General features: G+C 44.2%; 1 protein-coding gene across 1 annotated transcript; it reads right to left on the bottom strand.

Moving 5' to 3' along the window:
* Positions 1–7886: 7886 nt before the first annotated feature.
* On the bottom strand, positions 7887–20844 carry LOC143995995 (carboxypeptidase inhibitor SmCI-like). Its single transcript, XM_077490786.1, has 6 exons — positions 20679–20844; positions 20357–20524; positions 15807–15974; positions 12381–12548; positions 11682–11846; positions 7887–8371 (listed from the first exon to the last, which is right to left on the bottom strand). Exons 2-6 carry the CDS (start codon positions 20442–20444, stop codon positions 8301–8303), a joined length of 660 nt encoding a protein of 219 aa, XP_077346912.1. The 5' UTR covers positions 20445–20524; positions 20679–20844; the 3' UTR covers positions 7887–8300.
* Between the last annotated feature and the right edge of the window lie 255 nt (positions 20845–21099).

Genomic DNA, 21099 nt, shown 5'->3' with positions numbered 1-21099 from the left:
TCTCCCAGGTCAATTCCTGTAATCCTTACAATAGTATCGGCTACCATCTCCCAGAACACTCTAATTTTTGGACATTCCCAAAATATATGTAATAATGTTCCTTCTGCTCCATGACATCTCCAACATATCTCTGATATCTGGGGGTAAATTTGATGTAACACTTTTGGTGTTCTATACCACCTAGTAAGGATCTTATATCCCCCTTCTTGATATCTGCTTGCCATCGAGGCCTTTTGATTAAACAACAGCATCTTATCCTTTTGTTCTGGGGAAAACGTAGTCCCTAAATCTCTTTCCCAAGCCTGTAAAAAGGGCAAATCTTGTGAAGTCTCCTGTTCTATTAACATACTATAAAAATAAGACATCAGATGTCTCAGTTCCTCTCCTTTCAAACAGATCTCTTCAAACTCAGTCAATGCCCTTATTTCTACGTATACCTTTGATTTAGATCTAATAAAGGCTTCTAATTGCCTCATTCTGAAAGGGTCTAATCCTAATGTCATTCCTTTTTCAATATCTTTTTTAGTCATTAACCGGTTGCCTACCGAGAAATGACAAATTCTACTCATACCTCTATCTTGTATTGTTTTAAACTTTGGATCTGTCATTCCCGGTAGAAATGCTGGGGTACCAAGGATAGGAAGGAGCGGACTGGGAATTCTTGAAATAGATGTTTTCCTGAATACTCTTTTAGTTATTCGTAATGTCTCCCCTAGTATTGGATGTTTTCTCAATCCCATTGGTATTTCTGTATCTGGAATCCACACTAATCCTTCCAATGGGATATCTGTCGCTGCTTGTTCTGTCTGTATCCACGGTTTTTCGTTTTTAAGCCTACACCATTCCACTACTCTAGTTAAGTGTGAGGCCTCCTGGTATTTTATTGGATCTGGAAGTCCTATCCCTCCTTTTCCTTTGGGGAGTACTAAAATATCTCGGCGTACTCTTGCTGGTTTCCCAGCCCAGATGAACTTCATAAATCTTGATCTAAGATCCTTAAACAAACTTTAAGGGATCTTAATTGGTATAGTTTGAATTATGTATAACAGTCTGGGCATCACATTCATCTTAATAATATTGGTTCTCCCGAACCATGTAAATATCTCTTTGTCCCATTTTTGAAGATCACTTTTGATCTGTCTTACCAGTGGGATATAGTTAAGTTCAAACAGTTCATTTAGATTTTTTGACATTTTTGTTCCTAAGTAACTTATATATGAATTCGTCCATCTAAAATCAAATTGCGTGGACACTGCTTGCAACTGAGGCGAATCCATCTCTACTCCCATTGCCTCCGATTTTCCATAGTTTATTCTAAAGTTGGATATTTTCCCATATTCTCGTAGCTCCATTAGTAAAGATGGGAGAGATGTAATTGGGGACGTTACAAAAAAGATCAAATCATCTGCATAAGCTGCCAACTTCTGATCCTCATTTTTTATTTTTACCCCCCTGATATCCACATTGGCACGTATTTTCCTTAAAAAAGGTTCTATTGTCAAAATGAATATCAGGGGTGAGAGGGGACATCCCTGGCGTGTTCCATTTAAAATGGAGAATGGCTCTGATAATCTGTCATTCACTTTCACCCTAGCACTTGGTTTTGAATATAAGTTTAGGATCCATCTCAGCATCCCCTCCCCCAGGCCTATATGTTGTAGTACTGCTTTTAAGAATATCCAATCCACCCGATCAAACGCTTTTTCTGCATCCGCAGATACTATCACCATTGACTTATGCAATTTTTGTACCAGGTAAATTGTGTTCACCACTCGTTGCGTATTTTCTCTTCCTTCTCTCCCTGGGACGAATCCCACTTGATCTGGGTGTATTAGTTCCGGTATCAAATTTATCAATCTCATGGCTAATATTTTTGTGAACAATTTAAGGTCCACATTCAACAACGAAATAGGTCGGTAGCTGGGACACTGAGAGGGATCCTTTCCTTCTTTCGGTATTACTGTTATATGCGCCAGTAACGTTTCTGTTGGAATTTGCTTCCCTTCCCGTATTGAATTATAAGCTTCCACGAATCTCGGAGCCAATTTCTCCGCGAACATTCTATAATATGACAAAGTAAATCCATCTGGACCTGGTGATTTACCTAATTTCAATATTTTTAATGCTTTTGCAACTTCCTCTAGAGTGATTGGTACATCTATTTCTCTGGCCATTTCCTCTGTTATTTTTGGCATTTCTGTCCTTTCAATATATTCTCTAGCAATCTCTCCTTTTTTTAACTCCTCTGCCAACGTAGACTTCTTTTCCAACTGATATAGCTTCTCATAGTATTCTTTGAATACCTGAGCAATTTTCTCCGATGTATTAACCATTTCATCTCTCTGTGTCTTAATTTGTGTAATTGAATTCCTAGTTGTGCTTTCTCTGAGGGCGTTTGCCAACAGTCTCCCTGGTTTATTCCCAAATTCATAGAATCTCCGTTTCCCGAGCTGTAGCTCATTATGAGGGTACCCTTTTATTATATAAGCGCAGTGGCCACAGCAGACGAACACCCCAGATGATGTCTTATAAGCCAAAATGTGTCGGGATGCTCTGCTGAAGCCACTGCTTTTTATCACAAGCTCCTTTTGTTTACTAAAATGTGAGTGCATTTCCTTTTTAGAATAAATATTTTACGGTTTCAAAATGGAATCACACTATGTGCCTTCCTTCTTCTTCCCTTTTTTGTAAATACACTGGAGAAACCATCTGTCTGGTCTCCTATATAAAACCCCATTGAGGTCCACTGTTGGCATTTATCTACTAACCGGAGGCCGTGTCTGTCGAGGCAGTTTCCCTTGGGTGTGTTATACCACAAGCCTGATTGACTCATTAGGTATATACCTGTTTAAGTTCAATCTCTCTGGTAAGCCTTCCAATTCTCTGGTGGTGGACCACATATCAGCAAGTTTAAGCACGTTCTGCTGCCTATAAATTTACACTGACGCTCAGTCTACTTTTTGATTGTTTTGCATAACGTTTTGGATACTTTTATCCACTATATTGCTTGGATCACCTTCACCATCCATTTCTTGTATCAGTGATTTGCTTTTTGGACACTACTTATATTTTTGTGTCATTTGCACATTGTTATTATCACACTTTGTCCATCATTGTTTAAGGGTTTATAATTCACGTTATTGTGATTTTTATATTTTATTATATACACTCTTAATCTCTGTTTATTTGGAGATTACTTATTAGCGCTGCACTTACTTTCCATATGTTATATATTTTTCAATTGATCCCTTGCTGTGCTGGCTGCTAACTGACCATCTCTAACAGACAGCATGGTATATCCGCTTTACTTTTACATTCTCACTGATGAGGTGGCACTGATGGGCACTGATGAGATGGCAGTAATGAAGAGGCACTAATATGCAGCACTGATGGGCACTGACACCCGACACTTATGGGCAATGATAGGCAGCACAGATAGTCGGCACTGATGAGCAGGCACTGATGGGCACTGAAAGGCAGCACTGATGGGCACTGAAAGGCAGAACTGACTTGCATCACAGGCACAAATTGTCATCACTGATGGGCACAGACTGGCATCACTGTTGGGCACTGTTGGGGCTGCACTGATCATAAGTGCACTGATTATCTGTATTGGTCTCCCCAGAGAGGAAATGCCGCTGATCGGCTCTCCTCTCCTCACATGTCAGTGTGAGGAAAGGAATGCCGATAGCCGGCATTTACTTGTTTACATGTGATCAGCTGTGATTAGGCACAGCTGCTCACGTGGGTAAAGAGCCACATCATTGGCTCTTTACTGAGATCAGGGTCGCGCCATGGCCCAGTGACGCCATATGACGTCATCCCAGAACAACAGACCACACCATCCACTGTCATTTGGCTATACGGTGGACGAAGGTCATTAATATTTTTGTTTATTTTTTGGTATTACTTTATAGCAATGGGACTCTGAATAATTTATTATTAATTATGGAGAAGGGGTAGTAATAAATAAGTGTGTATTTCTTCCCACTCCTTTTCGGATATGTAAACTGAATTATTTCTATTTTTTTTTTCTTCTCTTGTAACTCATTGTTTTGTGTTTGTCTACTTCTGAATGATTACTTCTTTTATTTTTATGTTGTTTTTGTTTATTTTTCACATGTTCGAAATAAACTAAAACAAACTAACTAACTATTAGGGATGGGATTACACTCAGGATGTAGTTTAGGAATAAACCCACACTAGATCACACAGGAATATAAGTGAGACAAACTCCTAGCACTAGGAAATGTTTTAAGTGGTCCCTCACTTTAAGATGCTACAGGGGGCACAGTGAGTTTTGAGAGAGTCCCCTTGTGTGTGTAAGCAGGGGACAGATAATTTACAAAAACAGCTAGTCAGATGCTTACATTGCATCTTATTAACTTTTTATAGTACAATCACTGGCAGTTTCTCATTATGCTGTAATGGGCAGACCTCTTCCATGAAACCACATCCACATTTATATTTTGAGAGCATAAAGGTATAAGGTATAAAGGTTTTTGAAATTTTTTATAGCTATCCGTAATATGTCACACACATTGTACATACTGTATGTAGTATTTCTACAATTTCTAGTAGACCACATTGGTTAAACCAAATCACCATTTATCTTTGGAGGAATAAAGAAAAACATACTTTTTTTGTTCTTCCCAAAGCAAGATGGCACAATCATTTTATTTAATTTAGATTTCATTGGCTAAACAACATCTTTATTATAGCTTTTAATATTTAAAGTGGCTGTCAATGTATGGGAGGGGGTCCTGTGTAATGATGGGGGTAGTATGGGGGAGAAGTCCTTTGTAATGATGGGGGTAGTATGGGAGGGGGCCCTGTGTAATGATGAGGCTATTAAAGGGGAGGGGTTCCTGTGTAATGATGGGGGTAGAATGGGGGAGGGTGTCCTGTGTAATGATCGGGGTAGTATGGGAGGGGGCCCTGTGTAATGATGAGGCTATTATAGGGGAGGGGTTCCTGTGTAATGATGGGGGTAGAATGGGGGAGGGGGTCCTCTGTAATGATGGGGGTAGTATGGAGGAGGGGGTCCTGTGTAATTATGAGGCTAGTATAGGGAAGGGGGTCGTGTGTAATGATGGGAGTAGTATGGGGGAGGGGGATCCTGTGTAATGATGGGGGTAGTATGGAGGAGGGGGTCCTGTGTAATGATGAGGGTAGTATAGGGGGGGCCCTGTGTAATTATGAGGCTAGTATAGGGAAGGGGGTCCTGCGTAATGATGGGAGTAGTATGGGGGAGGGGGTCCTGTTTAATGATGGGGTTAGAATGGGGGAGGGGGTCCTCTGTAATGATGGGGGTAGTATGGAGGAGGGGGTCCTGTGTAATTATGAGGCTAGTTTAGGGAAGGGGGTCGTGTGTAATGATGGGAGTAGTATGGGGAGGGGGATCCTGTGTAATGATGGGGGTAGTATGGAGGAGGGGGTCCTGTGTAATGATGAGGGTAGTATAGGGGGGGGCCCTGTGTAATTATGAGGCTAGCATAGGGAAGGGGGTCCTGTGTAATGATGGGAGTAGTATGGGGGAGGGGGTCCTTTTTAATGATGGGGGTAGAATGGGGGAGGGGTTACTGTGTAATGCTGGGGGTAGTATGGGGGAGGGGGTCCTGTGTAATGATGGGGATAGTATAGGGGAGGGGGTCCAGTGTAATGATGAGGCTAGTATAGGGAAGGGGGTCCTGTGTAATGATGGGAGTAATATGGGGAGAGGGTTCTGTGTAATGACGGGGGGATGGGGGGAGGGGTTACTGTGTAATAATGGGGGTATTATGGGGGAGGGGGTCCTTTATAATGATGGGGGTAGAATGGGGGAGGGGTTACTATGTAATTATGGGGGTAGTATGGGGGGTCCTGTATAATGATGGGGTGGAATGGGGGAGGGGTTACTGTGTAATGATGGGGGTAGTATGGGGGAGGGGATCCTGTTTAATGAGTGGGAGGGGTTACTGTGTAATGATGGGGATAGTATGGTGGAGAGGGTGCTTTGTAATGATGGGGTAAAATGGGGGAGGGAGTCCTGTGTAATGATGGGGGTAGTATAGGGGAGGGGGTCCTGTGTAATGATGGGGTAGTATAGGGGAGGGGGTCCTGTGTAATGATGGGTGTAGTATGGGGGAGGGGGTCCTGTGTAATGATGGGGGTAGTATGGGGGAGGAGGTGCTGTGTAATGATGGGGTAGAATGGGGGAGGGGTTACTGTGTAATGATGAGGGTAGTATGGAGGAGGGAGTCCTGTGTAATGATGGGGTAGTATGGGGTTGGGAGTCCTGTGTAATGATGGGGGTAGTATGGGGGAGGGAGTCCTGTGTAATGATGGGGGTGGTATGGGGGAGGGGGTCCTGTGTAATGATGGGGGTAGTATGGTGGAGGAGGTGCTGTGTAATGATGGGGTAGAATGGGGGAGGGGTTACTGTGTAATGATGAGGGTAGTATGGAGGAGGGAGTCCTGTGTAATGATGGGGGTAGTATGGGGGAGGGAGTCCTGTGTAATGATGGGGGTAGTATGGGGGAGGGAGTCCTGTGTAATGATGGGGTAGTATAGGGGAGGGGGTCCTGTGTAATGATGAGTTTAGTATAGGGGAGGTGGTCCTGTGTAATGATGGGGTAGTATAGGGGAGGGGGTCCTGTGTAATGATGGGGATAGTATGGGGGAGGGGCCCTGTGTAATGATGGGGATAGTATGGGGGAGGGGCCCTGTGTAATGATGGGGATAGTATGGGGGAGGGGGCCCTGTGTAATGATGGGGGTAGTATGGGGGAGGGGGTCCTGTGTAATGATGGGGGTAGAATGGGGAGGGGGTCCTGTGTAATGATGGGGGTAGAATGGGGGAGGGGTCCTGTGTAATGATGGGAGTAGTATGGGGAGGTCCTTGGTAATGATGGGGTAGTATAGGGGAGGGGTCCTGTGTAATGATGGGTGTAGTATGGGGGAGGGTCCTGTGTAATGATGGATGTAGTATGGGGGAAGGGGTCCTGTGTAATGATGAGGGTAGTATGAGGGAGGGGGTCCTGTGTAATGATGGGGATAGTATGGGGGAGGGGCCCTGTGTAATGATGGGGATAGTATGGGGGAGGGGCCCTGTGTAATGATGGGGATAGTATGGGGGAGGGGCCCTGTGTAATGATGGGGGTAGTATGGGGGAGGGGGTCCTGTGTAATGATGGGGGTAGAATGGGGGAGGGGGTCCTGTGTAATGATGGGGGTAGAATGGGGGAGGGGTCCTGTGTAATGATGGGAGTAGTATGGGGAGGTCCTTGGTAGTGATGGGGTAGTATAGGGGAGGGGTCCTGTGTAATGATGGGTGTAGTATGGGGGAGGGTCCTGTGTAATGATGGATGTAGTATGGGGGAAGGGGTCCTGTGTAATGATGAGGGTAGTATGAGGGAGGGGGTCTGTGTAATGGTGGGGGTAGTATAGGGGAGGGGGTCCTGTGTAATGATGGGGGTAGTATGGGGTAGGGGGTCCTGTGTAATGATGGGGGTAGTATGGGGGAGGGGGTCCTGTGTAATGATGGGGGTAGTATGGGGGAGGGGGTCCTGTGTAATGAAGAGTTTAGTATAGGGGAGGTGGTCCTGTGTAATGATGGGGTAGTATGGGGGAGGGGGTCCTGTGTAATGATGGGGATAGTATGGGGGAGGGGCCCTGTGTAATGATGGGGATAGTATGGGGGAGGGGCCCTGTGTAATGATGGGGATAGTATGGGGGAGGGGCCCTGTGTAATGATGGGGGTAGAATGGGCGAGGGGGTCCTGTGTAATGATGGGGGTAGAATGGGCGAGGGGGTCCTGTGTAATGATGGGGGTAGTATAGGGGAGGGGGTCCTGTGTAATGATGGGGGTAGAATGGGGAGGGGATCCTGTGTAGTGATGGGGGTAGTATGGGGGAAGGGGTCCTGTGTAATGATGGGGGTAGAATGGGGGAAGGGGTCCTGTGTAATGATCGGGGTAGAATGGGGGAGGGGGGTCCTGTGTAATGATGGGGGTAGTATAGGGGAGGGGGTCCTGTGTAATGTGAGAGGAAAATTGCATGGGGGGGGCTCAAGAATTTTGTTTGCCCAGGGTCAAATTAATATTAAAGACTTTATATTTAGCAGACCAAAAGGAACCAAAAATGAGAGAAGTTAATTGTTGGGGTTGAAATGCACTTTAATTTATAATGGGCAAATAAATTTGAGTTAATATGTTTATTGAATGGCTAAACCATGGATGACAAAGAGCCAGGAAAGCACAAACAAGATACAACCTCTTCCAATATTTTGGAAGGAATACAAAGCATTCCAATACATTCTCCACTTAAGAGAATATATGATGGTCGTCCCAGGATGGTATCCAATAGTAATGTCCTATCGGTGAGTGCCCCTTGTCTGTCATCAAACAAAAACATAATTGGCACAATTAATATTCAAGTCCATTCCGAATACCATGCATGATAGAAATGTAAGAAAACATGGAGAATCGGTTTAAAAAAAGCTATTAATGCCACAAAGGCTGTTATTTTTATTTTATTTTTTTCTTAAAATAATAAAGATGTTATACTTACCTGTTTTGGTGTGTGGGATTTGCTTATCTGCTCCAGGGTATTGCACAGGGCTGCCCCAAACCTCCTCTTCTGGGGATCACCCTGCTGGTGATCTTGGCTCTTCATCTTCTGTATCTGCCCCCCCCCCCCCCCCCCCCCATAGTAAGCACCTTGCTAATGCTGCTCCCTCTTTACATGATCTGATTGACAGCAGCAGAAGCCAATGGTTCCCATTGCTCTCAGCGAAGCTTGTGGGAAAAGGAAGAGGGGAGAGAAAAGCTGAAGCCTGGCACAGAGCTGGATCAATATGGGACTCGGGTAAGTATTTGGAGATATTCATTATATGTGCTGCTGCTGACGTCATCGCTGTGCATGCGCACTGAAGAAACGGGTTGCTGGTGTTGTTTATTCAGGAGTCGTGCTGTGATCGGCAGCTCCCGCGCAGGAGTGACGTCATCGTGGCTCTGGCCAATCACAGCACAGGAGCCGCAAACCCGGAAGTCACTCCGGTGGAAGATGTCCCTGTTATGCCTTTGTCTTGCAGGGTTTTTTTTTTCCCCAAGGTTTACAACCTCTTTAAGAGTTCATGTAATGAATCCCCAATTTGTTATATTATCCTATTTTAAAGAGCCATTTGCATTCATATTAAAGCGGAAGGAAACCGCAGCTGGGGAAAAAGGCAAAAGGCAAGGCAATATCATAATGTGCTAGTATACATCGCATACTAGCACATTATGAGAAACGTACCTTAGAACGAATCCCTCCAGTGGTGCGCTGCCACCGCTGAGAAGGCTTCCATCTTCCCCGCGTCTTCCTTCTGGGTTTGCGGCCCCCGGCTACATGAGCGTGTGGGGTGCGATGACGTCACTCCTGTTCATGCACGCAGGAGTCACCATTTATGGCACGGGCTCTGAGGGTCCGGCAATGCCTGCTGGACATTCAGTGCGCATGCGCGGGTAAAATCACCGGCTGCATGCACTCTGAATATCCCTTATACGGTGCAGGTTTAGGAGATATTCACAGTATCTACATCAGTGGTGGCTGGTGTGTTTTTTTTTTTGAGGGGTGGCGGCAAACAGCCCCCCCCCCTCGGGCCGCTGGTGGAGCGGCATTATCATCCCCAACACCACTCACTGTCCTTACCTTGGATGTGGTCGGTGAGAGCGTGGCAAGCTTGGGGAAAGCTGCTCCGTTGTCCTCTACCCAAACAGCTTCCTTGGTGTCACCTCCTCCTCCCGGCGCTAGGTGTTCAATAGGATCGCCAGATGTTTTGGCCAATTGGGAAACAGTAATTTCCTTGCCCCCTTCCTTTCCCGAATGAACACAGTGAGTGATCAGTACCATTCACTCCTGTGTCCACTCATCACTGAAGCATAGTAAATTGTATTTACTATGCTCCAGTTTGTGCATGAGCAGGACACCTTAGAGCGCTTCCTATTCATTCATCTGTGCAGCTGAGATTGCAAAGAAAAGGGCTGATGTCCTCACTCACTTTAGGCCGGAGGGGGGGACCCTATCAGGTAGGCTGCATTGGGGCCCTATAATTTCTAACGGGGGCCCTGACTGTAGAGTTGCCACCTTATTCCTTTAAAACCAAACATATATTAATTACAGGCATACCCCACTTTTAAGTACACAATGGGGCTTATTTACTAAAGCTGGAAAGTGCAAAATCATGTTCACTTCTGTATAGAAACCAATCAGCTTCCAGTTTTTATCACCAAAGCTTAATTGAACAAGCTGGGGATAGAAGACAGCGGAGAAGACCCAGCAGAGGCAGAAAACAGCGGACAGAGGGAGAAAAATCAGAGAGAGCTAGAAGACCCAGAGAGGGGAGAAGAACCATCAGAGGCAGAAGACATCAGCAAAGGAGGCAGGAGAGGGGAGAAGAGATCGAAGTGGCGCCAGAGCTGCCTTAAAATATTACTTTAAAAACGTGTAATGTGCTTTATTTTTGACAATTTTTTTCCGATGTAAGGATAGGGGTACAATGTAACCCATACTCATTCACATACGGTTTGGAGCTGAACTCTGGGGGTCCCCTTGTTAAATGGACGCAGTGCCGTATCGCAAAAAGTGCTCTGGTCTTTTGCCAGCCAAATTTAGGATTAACTAAAACAACTTTAGCATGGATCTAACTACTCAAAAGATTGCGTCATACATTGTATAAGCCCTTGTACACACGGTCGGAGATTCCGACAACCAAATCCGTCGGATTTTGTCCGTCGGATTTTGTCCGACGGATCTTGTACGAAACTGTTGCATACACACGGTCGGACAAAGTTGTCGGAAAATCCGATCGTTCAGAACGTGATGACATAATTTCGTTACGACGGGACTACGTTCAGGCTAGTAGCCAATAGCTTTGATGTAGGAATTTGATCTGAGCATGCGTGGCACTTGGTCCGATCGGAATTCCCTACACATGATCGGAGTATGTCCAATCGGAGCATTTTGGCGGAAAATATTTCCGGCAAGTTGGAAAATTTGGTCCGACGGATATTCTGACGGAAACAGTCCGATGCAGACCACACACAGTCGGAATATCCGACAAAACGCTCCGATCGGACACATTCCGTTGGAATCTCCGATCGTGTGTATAAGGGCTAAGAGAGGATAAAACCAACTTAGACTAGATTAATATAAGATGACCTCAAATAAAAAAATAAATAAAAAAAAAGGTCTTAATCAAGATTAATCAATTAATCTTAATCAAGAGTATAGTTTTTAAATAAAAAAAATAAATAAATCATTTATTATAGAATCTAAAATCTTATACTACATATTGGAACTATGTACAATTGGTATAATGATAACCAAGGAAATAAAAGTTCTGCTACCAGAACTATATAAATAGTCAATTGAAAGAGGAGAGAGAGAATAGAGGGAAAAAGAAGAAAAGAGAAAGAAGATAAAAGAAAAAGTAATCTTAGGTAGGAGAAAAAATAGATAGGGAAGAAAGAAATGAGAACGCTTTCAACGTAAAACGCGTCGTCACTTTCACACCTGCAAATCATGTAGTGTTTCTATATTGTTGTCCAACCACTGTAAGAACCTCATGGCTGGTTTACCTTTACAGAACAGTGTCATCTAGACTAGATATACTGCTAATGAATCAATATTGAGCAATGCACAATAATGAACATAAAAAATACCTGATTTGCACGTGTTCTCGCAGTCTTCCTTGAAACGAAATTTGTTTTCATTTCCTCCACAACCACCATAGATGAAAGTCTTGCAAATGCCCATCTCCTGATCATAGTAATAGTGTTCCATATACGCTTTACAGTTACCGACCACTGGAGGCATCTCACAGATTCCTTTTGAAAAAAAAAAGCAACAATTAAATATCACTAAATAGGAAAGGAAACGATAATTGGTGATAAATATGACTGTTATGGCCTGTCCACATGATCGGATTTTCCGACAACAAATGTTGGATGCGAGCTTGTTGGCAGGAAGTCCAACTGTGTACGCTCCATCAAACGTTTGTTGTCGGACTTTCCGCCAACAAATGTTGGCTAGCAGGTTCTCAAATTTTCCGCCAACAAATTTTTTCAATCCATGTGTACACAAGTACGAGCCGGAGCTATAACTAGCGTTCGTAATTGAGAGAGATATCACGTACATCTTGTACGTCACTACGTTCGTAATTCTTGGCCAACATTTATGTGACTGTGTGTATGCAAGACAAGTTGGAGCCAACATCCTTTCGAACAAAAATCCACGGTTTTGTTGGCGGAAAGTCCAATTGTGTGTACAAGGCCTACGAGTTGTACTGAAAAGTGTAATCAGGGAAGGATACACCTCTAATGAATCAGTATTGAGCCACAAATGATGCACATAACATATACCTATTTTGCACTCCTTCTCGCAGGCTTCCTGAGTATGAAAATTGTTTCCATTTCCTTTACATCCGCCATACAAGAATATCTTGCAAGTGGCAGTCTCCTTATCATAGTAATAGCGTTGCTCAGATGCCTTACATGGACCAACTTCTGGAGGCATGTCACAAACTCTACCTGAAAAAAAAATACTCTTGAATATAAAATAGCAAGGGAAATGATAATAATTAAGTAGGACTGTTGGGGTCATACTGAAAAGTGTCATCAGGCATGGATACACCGCTAATTAATTCATATTTAGCAACATACAATGATAGTTTCATAGTTGGTATGGTTGAATAAAGACAATAGTCCAGTTCCACATGTGTTGGTGTGTGTTTGTTTGTGCGTGTGCGTGTAGAAAATCATTTATTATATCCCCGTATATTGTTTTTGCTAAGATGCACATCCAAAAGTAATTTAAAACTATCCCTACTTCCTGCCGACACCAAGGATTATGGAAGGGATTTCCACATCCTTACCGCCCTCACAGTGAAAAAAACCCTACGCAGCTTAAGGTTAAACCACTTCTCTTCCAGTCTCATCATGTGGCCCTGTGTCCTCTTACACTCTCTGCAACTAAGAAGTTTCCTACTTACGCTGGGCTCACCATTGAGATATTTGTATATTCAGGGCTTTTTTTCTGCGGAAACGTGGGGGAACGCAGTTCTGGCACCTCCAGCATTGAATGTATGTAATAGCATGGGGTGTGGGGTGTGCTGGAGGGTCTATTGATGTTGGCTGCTGGGGTATATACTGTCGCTGGTGGGGATCTGATTTTGTGTGAAGGTCTATTGTTGCTGATGGGGAATCTATTGTTGCTGGGGGATCTTATGTTGCTGGAAGGAATCTACTGTTGAGGGAGAGGTCTATTTTTACTGGCTGCTGGAGGATCTATTGATGCTGGCTGCTGGGAGATCTGTTGTTGCTGCTGGGGGGGTCTAATGTTGTTTGGGTGGATATTTTGTTACTGAGTGTGATATTTTGTTGTGGGTAGTTCACTGTTGCTGCAGGGAATCTATTGTTGTTGAGGTGGAGTCCATTGTTGCTGGGGGAGTCTATTGTTGTGTGGGGATCTATTGCTGGGATTCTATTGTTGCTGGCTGAAGGGGATCTACTTTACTGCTTTTCTTTTTATCATCAACATGTTCCATACAAATTATTTAGCACCACAAAATGATACTTGATTCTGTATTCTCTAAATGGCGCAGTACTGGTAGGTGGGTAGGGGGTGGAATCAAGGGACGGTGGTCAGAGGTGGGTAGGGGGCAGAGACAAGGGGTGACTCAGACAGGGGGAGTTCCTGCACCTATTCTCCTAGGAAAAAAAATCCTGTGTATATTGCTATCATATCTCCTTTCAAGCATCTTTTCTCCGGGGGAAAATAAATTTAGCGCTTATAGTTGTTCCCCATAATATGAGGTCCTCCAGTCCCTTTATTCATTTAGTTGCCCTTCTCTAGACTCTCTCGAGTTCCATCACATCCCTTCTGAGGACTGGTGACCAGAACTGGACGAAATACTTCAGATGTGGCCGAACCAGAATTTTATAAAGTGGCAGGATTATCATTTTATCTCTTCACTTTTTAATGTATGCTAATAGTCTACTGGCTTTGGTAGCCAGCTTTACGCTGCATTCTATTGTTCAGTCTGTCTTCTACTAGGACCCCTAGATCCTTCTCCATCCTGGTGTAGCGGCCACAACCTTTGCTGCTCGGCCTTGAATTAATGGGCTTACCAGTTACCCTCTCCTGGCCTGCTCCTCCGCATCTAGGGGTTCCTAGGGTTAGTACCCAACGACTTGTACACTGACACAGATAAAGCCTTTCAAAAGGTTTTATTTTTCAGCAGAACTTTCACAAACACAGTCTCTTAGAGAACAGAGGGCACGGGGGAAGAACTCAGGTACCTTGAACTGCAGGTTTAACAAAGTCTCTATTTCCACCCAGAGAGTAGCTACTCGCAGCTAGGTACTTCAAGGCTGAACAGGTCTCTAGCCAGAGGTCATGGCAGTCAGCGCGTTGACTCAAACTTGAACAAATAACTGAAAATGAATAGGAATCTTTTTCCAACTGTACCTGGAACGTTTCCCGCTTCTTTTGAGGTACTGGAAAAGTGTGGACTCGTCAATGTCCTTCCCAACTCAGTAACCAGGCACTTCTCAGGATGCCACTTGTCAGCCCTCCTCCGAAGAGTCCTCCCTTGGTCATTTCCACGAGCTGTGGTGCCCTTCCAAGCTGAGAGCACACCCGGACACTTTGAATCCTCCCTCAGTTACAGCGCCTCGGACCAGCCGGTTCTGAGACTCGGGAACAGACGGATCCCCACTCCAGACCAGACGGGTTTACCAGGGGCCACTGACAGGAACATGCTGTGGGGTGTTGAACACCCTGTGACCGGGACCCCTCACGGGGCTACCCCGGTCCTGGAACCAGAACAGACCACACGGGTCTCTCAAACAACTCCGGAACCCCGAACGCGTGACCCACACCTGTTTAGGTACCTTCTCCCAGACTCCTCAGCGGGCCTCGGCACTCCCGCTGATTGGCTCCGAGAGGGCCATACTCAAACATCCAAACAGGCCTGGTTCTAGCCTGTCATGTGCACCTCACCATTCACATGACCAGGCAGAACATCAATCATGACCTGGTCAGACTGGTGTTAAGGCTTACCTACACAATTAACCCTCAGTACTGTAAGGTTCTGATGCAAAAACGAAATTTACAATGCGTGTGACATTTGATCCCAAATGTTATCCCTTACACTGGAATCCCCAAGGAGTTCTCCCCCTAATAATGCACAGAACAAACACCTATTTTGTTTCTTTAGGCTGGCCCTAGATTATACAATTTTCTTTCCTTCAACCACAGGACGGAGAAATCCCTCCCGCTGTCCTATTGTATTCCGACAGAGGGAGATTTCCCCACTGTCACAATACAATGATCAGTGCTGGCAGCTATAGCAACCGGCCATGATCGTATGAAAATAACCCGATAGATTGGTTGTACTGCAGTCAATCGATTGATCAACTTCAGTACAATCAGCCTGCCTGTACATGGATTGAAATTTCAATCCATCTATGGCTGGCTTTAGTAGGAAAACTGCATTTATTTTACAATTACCACAGAAGAAGGTCTTGCAAGTGCCTTCTCCTTATCAGAGTAATATCACAGCATGTGGCCCCTGCATGGACTGACTTATTTAGGCAAGTCACAGACTTCAGCTGGAAAAAAAAATCATTAAACACCTAAATATCAAATAGCAATGGCAATAGCTATTATATGATATCATCAAGATTGCTAAAACTTCACAGATAAATATCCTCTAGCCTGGATATACTACTAATGAATAACTAATTAATCAATTTTGAAGATCATACAAGGAACAGAAAAAATACCTGATTTACAGGTGCTCTGACAGGCTTCCCAAGTTGCAAAATTGTTTTGGTTTCCTTTACAACCGCCATAGATGAAAGTATCACAAGTCCCTGTATGTTTATCATAGTAATAGCGAGGGAAGTGCCCTTTACATGGACCGACTTCTGCAGGCAAGGCACAGATTCTTTCTGGAAAATAAATACATACATCTAAACAATGAACAGCAATGGAAAAGATAATTGATGATAAATATTAGGGTTGCACTGATACCAAGCATTTGCATGAGTATCGGTACTCGTGTAGATGCTCCGATACTAGGAAGTGATACCTTCAGGTTTATTTTGTTTCAGCTCTCAACGGGGGAATGTAACAAAAGAATGCCGGTAATTATTGGTTGTTAAGGAGCTGGGCTGCCGTGTCCTCAACAACCGATGACATTTCAGCTGTCCCCGCCTCTTTCTCCTTTTCCGCCTGCTGTCCCTTCTGCCCTTTGCCTCCTCCTCCTGTCAGCTTTGCCGGGTGTCTTCCCCACCTCCTCATTTCTCTTTCGCCAGCTATGCCAGGTGTCTTCCCCACCTCCTCCTTTCTCTTTCGCCAGCTATGCCAGGTGTCTTCCCCACCTCCTCCCTTCTCTTTCGCCAGCTATGCCAGGTGTCTTTCCCACCTCCTCCTTTCTCTTCGACCAGCTGCAGTGTTCTACTAGCCACTAGCGATTCTGTCATCCTGCATGGTCCGGTGGCTTCCTGTTTTTTTTTTACTTAACCGGTTCCCGACCAGCACACGACGATGTACATCGACAGAATGGCACGGGCAGGCATATTGGCGTACATGTACGTCCAATCTTCAATGCCGCCCTGCCATCGGGAGCACGCCGCCGGCGGCGCGCTCCCACGCTGGTCGGGACCCCCATGAGTCCAGGCGCGGGACCCGCGGACTCGATTTCCGGGGGCATACCCGCGATCATCTCACGGGACGGCTGAATGGAGGAAATGCTGTGTAAACAGCATTTCTCCATTCTGCCTAGCAACTAGTGACGCTGATCTCTGCTCCATGTGATTGGAGCAGAGATCAGTGTTCACAAAATGAAAGCCCAACCCCCCCACAGTTAGTAACACACCCCTAGGAACACTTAACCCCTACACTGCCACCCCCTGGTTAACCCCTTCACTGCCAGTGTCATTTACACAGGAATCACTGCATTTATATAGCAGTGATTACTGTATAAATGACAGTGGTCCCAGAAATGTGTGAAAAATGTCCGATGTGTCCGCCATAATGTTACAGTCACAATAAAAATCGCTGATCGCCGCCATTACTAGTAAAAAAAAAAATGAAAAACAATTATTAAGAAAAATGCTATAAAACTATCCCTATTTTGTAAATTCTATAACTTTTGCACAAACCAATCAATAATCGCTTATTGCGATTTTTTTTACCAAAAATATGTAGAAGAATACGTATCGGCCTGAACTGAGGGAAAAAAATATTTTTTTATATATTTTTGGGGGATATTTATTATAACAAAAAGTAAAAAATAATGTGTTTTTTTCAAAATTGTCGCTCTATTTTTGTTTATAGCGCAAAAAATAAAAACCGCAGGGTGATCAAATACCACCAAAAGAAAGCTATATTTGTGGGAAAAAAAGGAAGTCAATTATGTTTGGGAGCCACGTTGCACGACCGCGCAATTGTCAGTTAAAACGACGCAGTGCCGAATTGCAAAAAGTGGTCTGGTCTTTGACCAGCAAAATGGTCCGGTCTGTAAGTGGTTAAGTATTATTATTTTTACCACCCCTCTACCCAGTTTTCCTAGACAATAGGTATTGGTAACTGGTATCAGCGAGTACTTTAAAAAAAGTATCAATACTCGTACTCTGTGTTAAAAAAATGGTATCATGCATCCTAAATAACTATTAATAACCTAATACTAAGTATGCCTGATAAAGGCACATGCATGCTCCAAACGCGAGCTCGAGCACGCCTCCCGTCCATCACGTGCTTGTTGTGTGACCTTCTTCAGCCTCGGGAACCACCAGAGCCACCGGGAACTGCTGATCACCACTGCTGCCCAGCTGAACTACAGAAGTCCAAGCTACTTATGCCATGGACATTATATCTCACCAAAACCTGAGTTGATCTTACTTTTATTAAACATTGAATTTTAACTGACATACTGCACTCAGAGTGGTGCCGCTCCTCTCTCTCGCCGCTCCTGGTCTGGTCTAAGCAATGAATGAAATTTCCCTACTGGCACACATGGACCTTGGAACTATTTCCATATCACACTAGCTGCGTTTCTACTGCTCCATCTTTTTAAAATTTTAATAACTACTACTGTTGAAATCATACTAAAAAGTGTCATCAGGAATGGATACACCACTAATAAATCAATATTGTGCAATATACAATTATTATTATTATTATACAGGATGTGTATAGCACTGAAAGTTTGCGCAGAGCTTAACAAAATGAAGGTAGACATTACAATAACATTACAGTTTGGTACACGAGGAATCAGAGGGCCCTACTCATTAGAGCTTACAATCTAAACAGGAGGGTCAATTGATACAAAAGGTAATAGCTGTGGGGGATGAGCTGATGGAGGAAGTAAAACAGTGTTAGTTAGAAGCAGGATAGGCTTCTTTAAAGAGAAGGGTTTTCAGGGATCGTCTAAAGGTGGATAGATTAGGGGACAGTCAGACAGATTGGGGTAGGGAGTTTCAAAGGATGGGAGAAGCTCTGGAGAAATCCTGGAGGCGAGCATGGGAGGAGGTGACAAGGGAGCTAGAGAGTGGGAGGTCTTGGGATGACTGAAGAGAGTGGCTTGGTTGGTATTTTGGGATATATAAAGCACAGAATAAATATCTGTTTGGCAAATGTTCTCACAGGCTTCCTTAGGCTGGCCCTTGATTATGCAAACTGCTCAATTCTGATTGTGTTGATGGGGGTATCCCTCCCACTGAACTATTGTATTCTGATGGTGGGAAGATTCTCCACCGTCAGAATACACAATGAGCACTGCTAGCAGCTTTAGCTACTGAGAGTGATTATATGGAAAAAAATGACAGGCTGGTTGTAGTAAAGTTGATCAATACATAAACTTCACTACAATCAGCCTATCCCCATAGATGGATCGAAATTCATCCAGTTCCTGCTGAACCGGCTGAATATCAATTCATCTATAGCCGGCTTTAAGAACCACAACCACCATAGATGAATATCTTTCAAATTCCTGTCTTCTTACCATGGCAATAGCATTGCATGTGGCCTCTACATGGACACATTTTTTTTAGGCAAGTCACAGACGAAAGATGTAAATGCCTAAATATTGAATAGAAACAGAAAAATATATTATGTGATATCATCAAGAACGTTGTAACCTTGTAGAAAAATGTCATCTAGTCTGGGTATGCTACTAATGAATAACTAATTAATCAATATTGAGCAACATACATTTGTAGCACCCTCTAGTGTGCTAAAATAGGTAGTGTTAGGTTTTTTTCCTGTCAGAGAAGGTAAAATGTTTAGGCTTTGCTGGCAATGTTTAGGAACGCCTGTGTTTAATCTGGGTCAGGTGAGTAAACCAGGGAGGGCTGGTATGACTCAGCGGGCAGCATCTCTGGTACCTCCCCTACATTTGGAACTGGCTGGAAACTTCCAGAAGAATGGGAGGGAGGTTAGGAGAAACTGCCTGCCCTGACCAATCCCCAACAGATAGGTTGTCAGGGTCAATTACTCAGGGTCAGCCTAGCGGAGCAGAAGAGTTTGGGTGGAAGTTGGGGATGGAGTGCTAGGAGGCTGTTGGACCCTTTAGTGTAACCCCCTAGTCTGGGGGGGGGGACCTCAGATCTGGGAGCTCAGGTGCAGGGGGGATCCTCAGATATCCCACAGAGAAATCCTGTCCAGTGACAGGGGAGCTGGTTTGAGGACAGCAGGAGCCAGAGAGCACGTCTGAGAGATCTCCAAGGAGAAGACAGCCAGGTGGGTTGATGAGTGTTACAGTCAGGGAGGACTGAGAGGCAGCCTGAGAGGACTGGGTGAGAGCAGTCTGGGATGGATGCCAGGTCAGTCTGGGAGGACTGTGAAAGCTTAGCCAAGAGGGCTAGGGAAAGGGAAAGCTGAAGCCAGGTGGATTGACAGTGCCTGAAGAGGTGGTGCACAGGAGGACAGCTGGGCACTAAGACTTTTCTACACAACTACCAGTCCCTGCCCGTAAAGGGCATTTGCTACCAATCTGACTGGGCCCTATTGATCACCTAAAAGTGTACCAGCTTGTCCTGGAAGTTGTAGTGCTTCAAACAAGTGTTGTGCTGGAGGAGTTGAGACGTGTGTAAATAGTCTGTACAGAAGTAGTTGTCACAGGAAAGTTCTGTCTAAGTCAAGTGGGCATCCCATAATCCTCCTATCCCCACATAGGTTTAACACCCATAATACAACTTAAAAAAAAAGCTACAAGGATGGTTTCTTGACATCAGAGTGCTGTGAAAATTCTGTTTGCCTGGCTGTGCGCGGTGGGGATCTCTATTCACCAGCGGGGGTAGCGTTACATATCAATGCACAGAAAAAATACCTGGTTTACAGTGTCTCTCGCAGGCTTCGCGATTAGCATAATTGTTTGTGTTTCCTTCACAACCGCCATAGTAGAAAGTCTTGCACATATCTGACTGTATATCATAGTAATAGCGCAGGATGTGCCCCTTACATGGACCGACTTCTGGAAGCAAGTCACAGGCTCCACCTGAAAAAAAAATACTCCTAGTTTTCAAATAGCAATGGAAAACATAATTGGTGATAAATATGACGGTTGGAACATTACTGAATTGCCACCAGGTATGGATACGCCACTTATTAGTATATATTGAGCAACATATAATAATACACAGAACAAATACCTAATTGGCATGACTTTTCACAGACTTTCCTAGAAGGAAAATTGTTTGAATTTCCTTGACAACCACCAAAGAAGAAAGTCTGGCAAGTGCCCGTCTCATTATTATAGTAATATCGCTTTTTGTGTGCCTTACATGGACCCTTTTCTGGAGGCAAGTTACAGATTCCACCTGAAATAAATAAAATAAAAAACACTTCTGAATATGAAATAGCAATGGAAAATTAGATAATGGGGGATAAAAAACACGGTTACATAGTTACATAGTTAGTAAGGTTGAATAAAGACACCAGTCCATCCAGTTCAACCTGAGTGAGTGTCTACAATTGTCCCTATCCCTGTACATTGCACACTCACATCAGTCCCTACCCTCAAGGAGCCCACAACTGTTGAAGGCTGTTGAAACCTTACAGAAAAAAAGTTCT

This window comes from Lithobates pipiens, unplaced genomic scaffold (genome assembly GCF_037356315.1).
Source record: "Lithobates pipiens isolate NorthernLeopardFrog02 unplaced genomic scaffold, aLitPip1_a1.2 Scaffold_19, whole genome shotgun sequence".
Taxonomy (NCBI): Eukaryota; Metazoa; Chordata; class Amphibia; order Anura; family Ranidae; genus Lithobates; species Lithobates pipiens.
The sequence above is the reverse complement of the archived record's forward strand: the minus strand, read 5'-3'. Positions and strand labels throughout refer to the sequence as shown.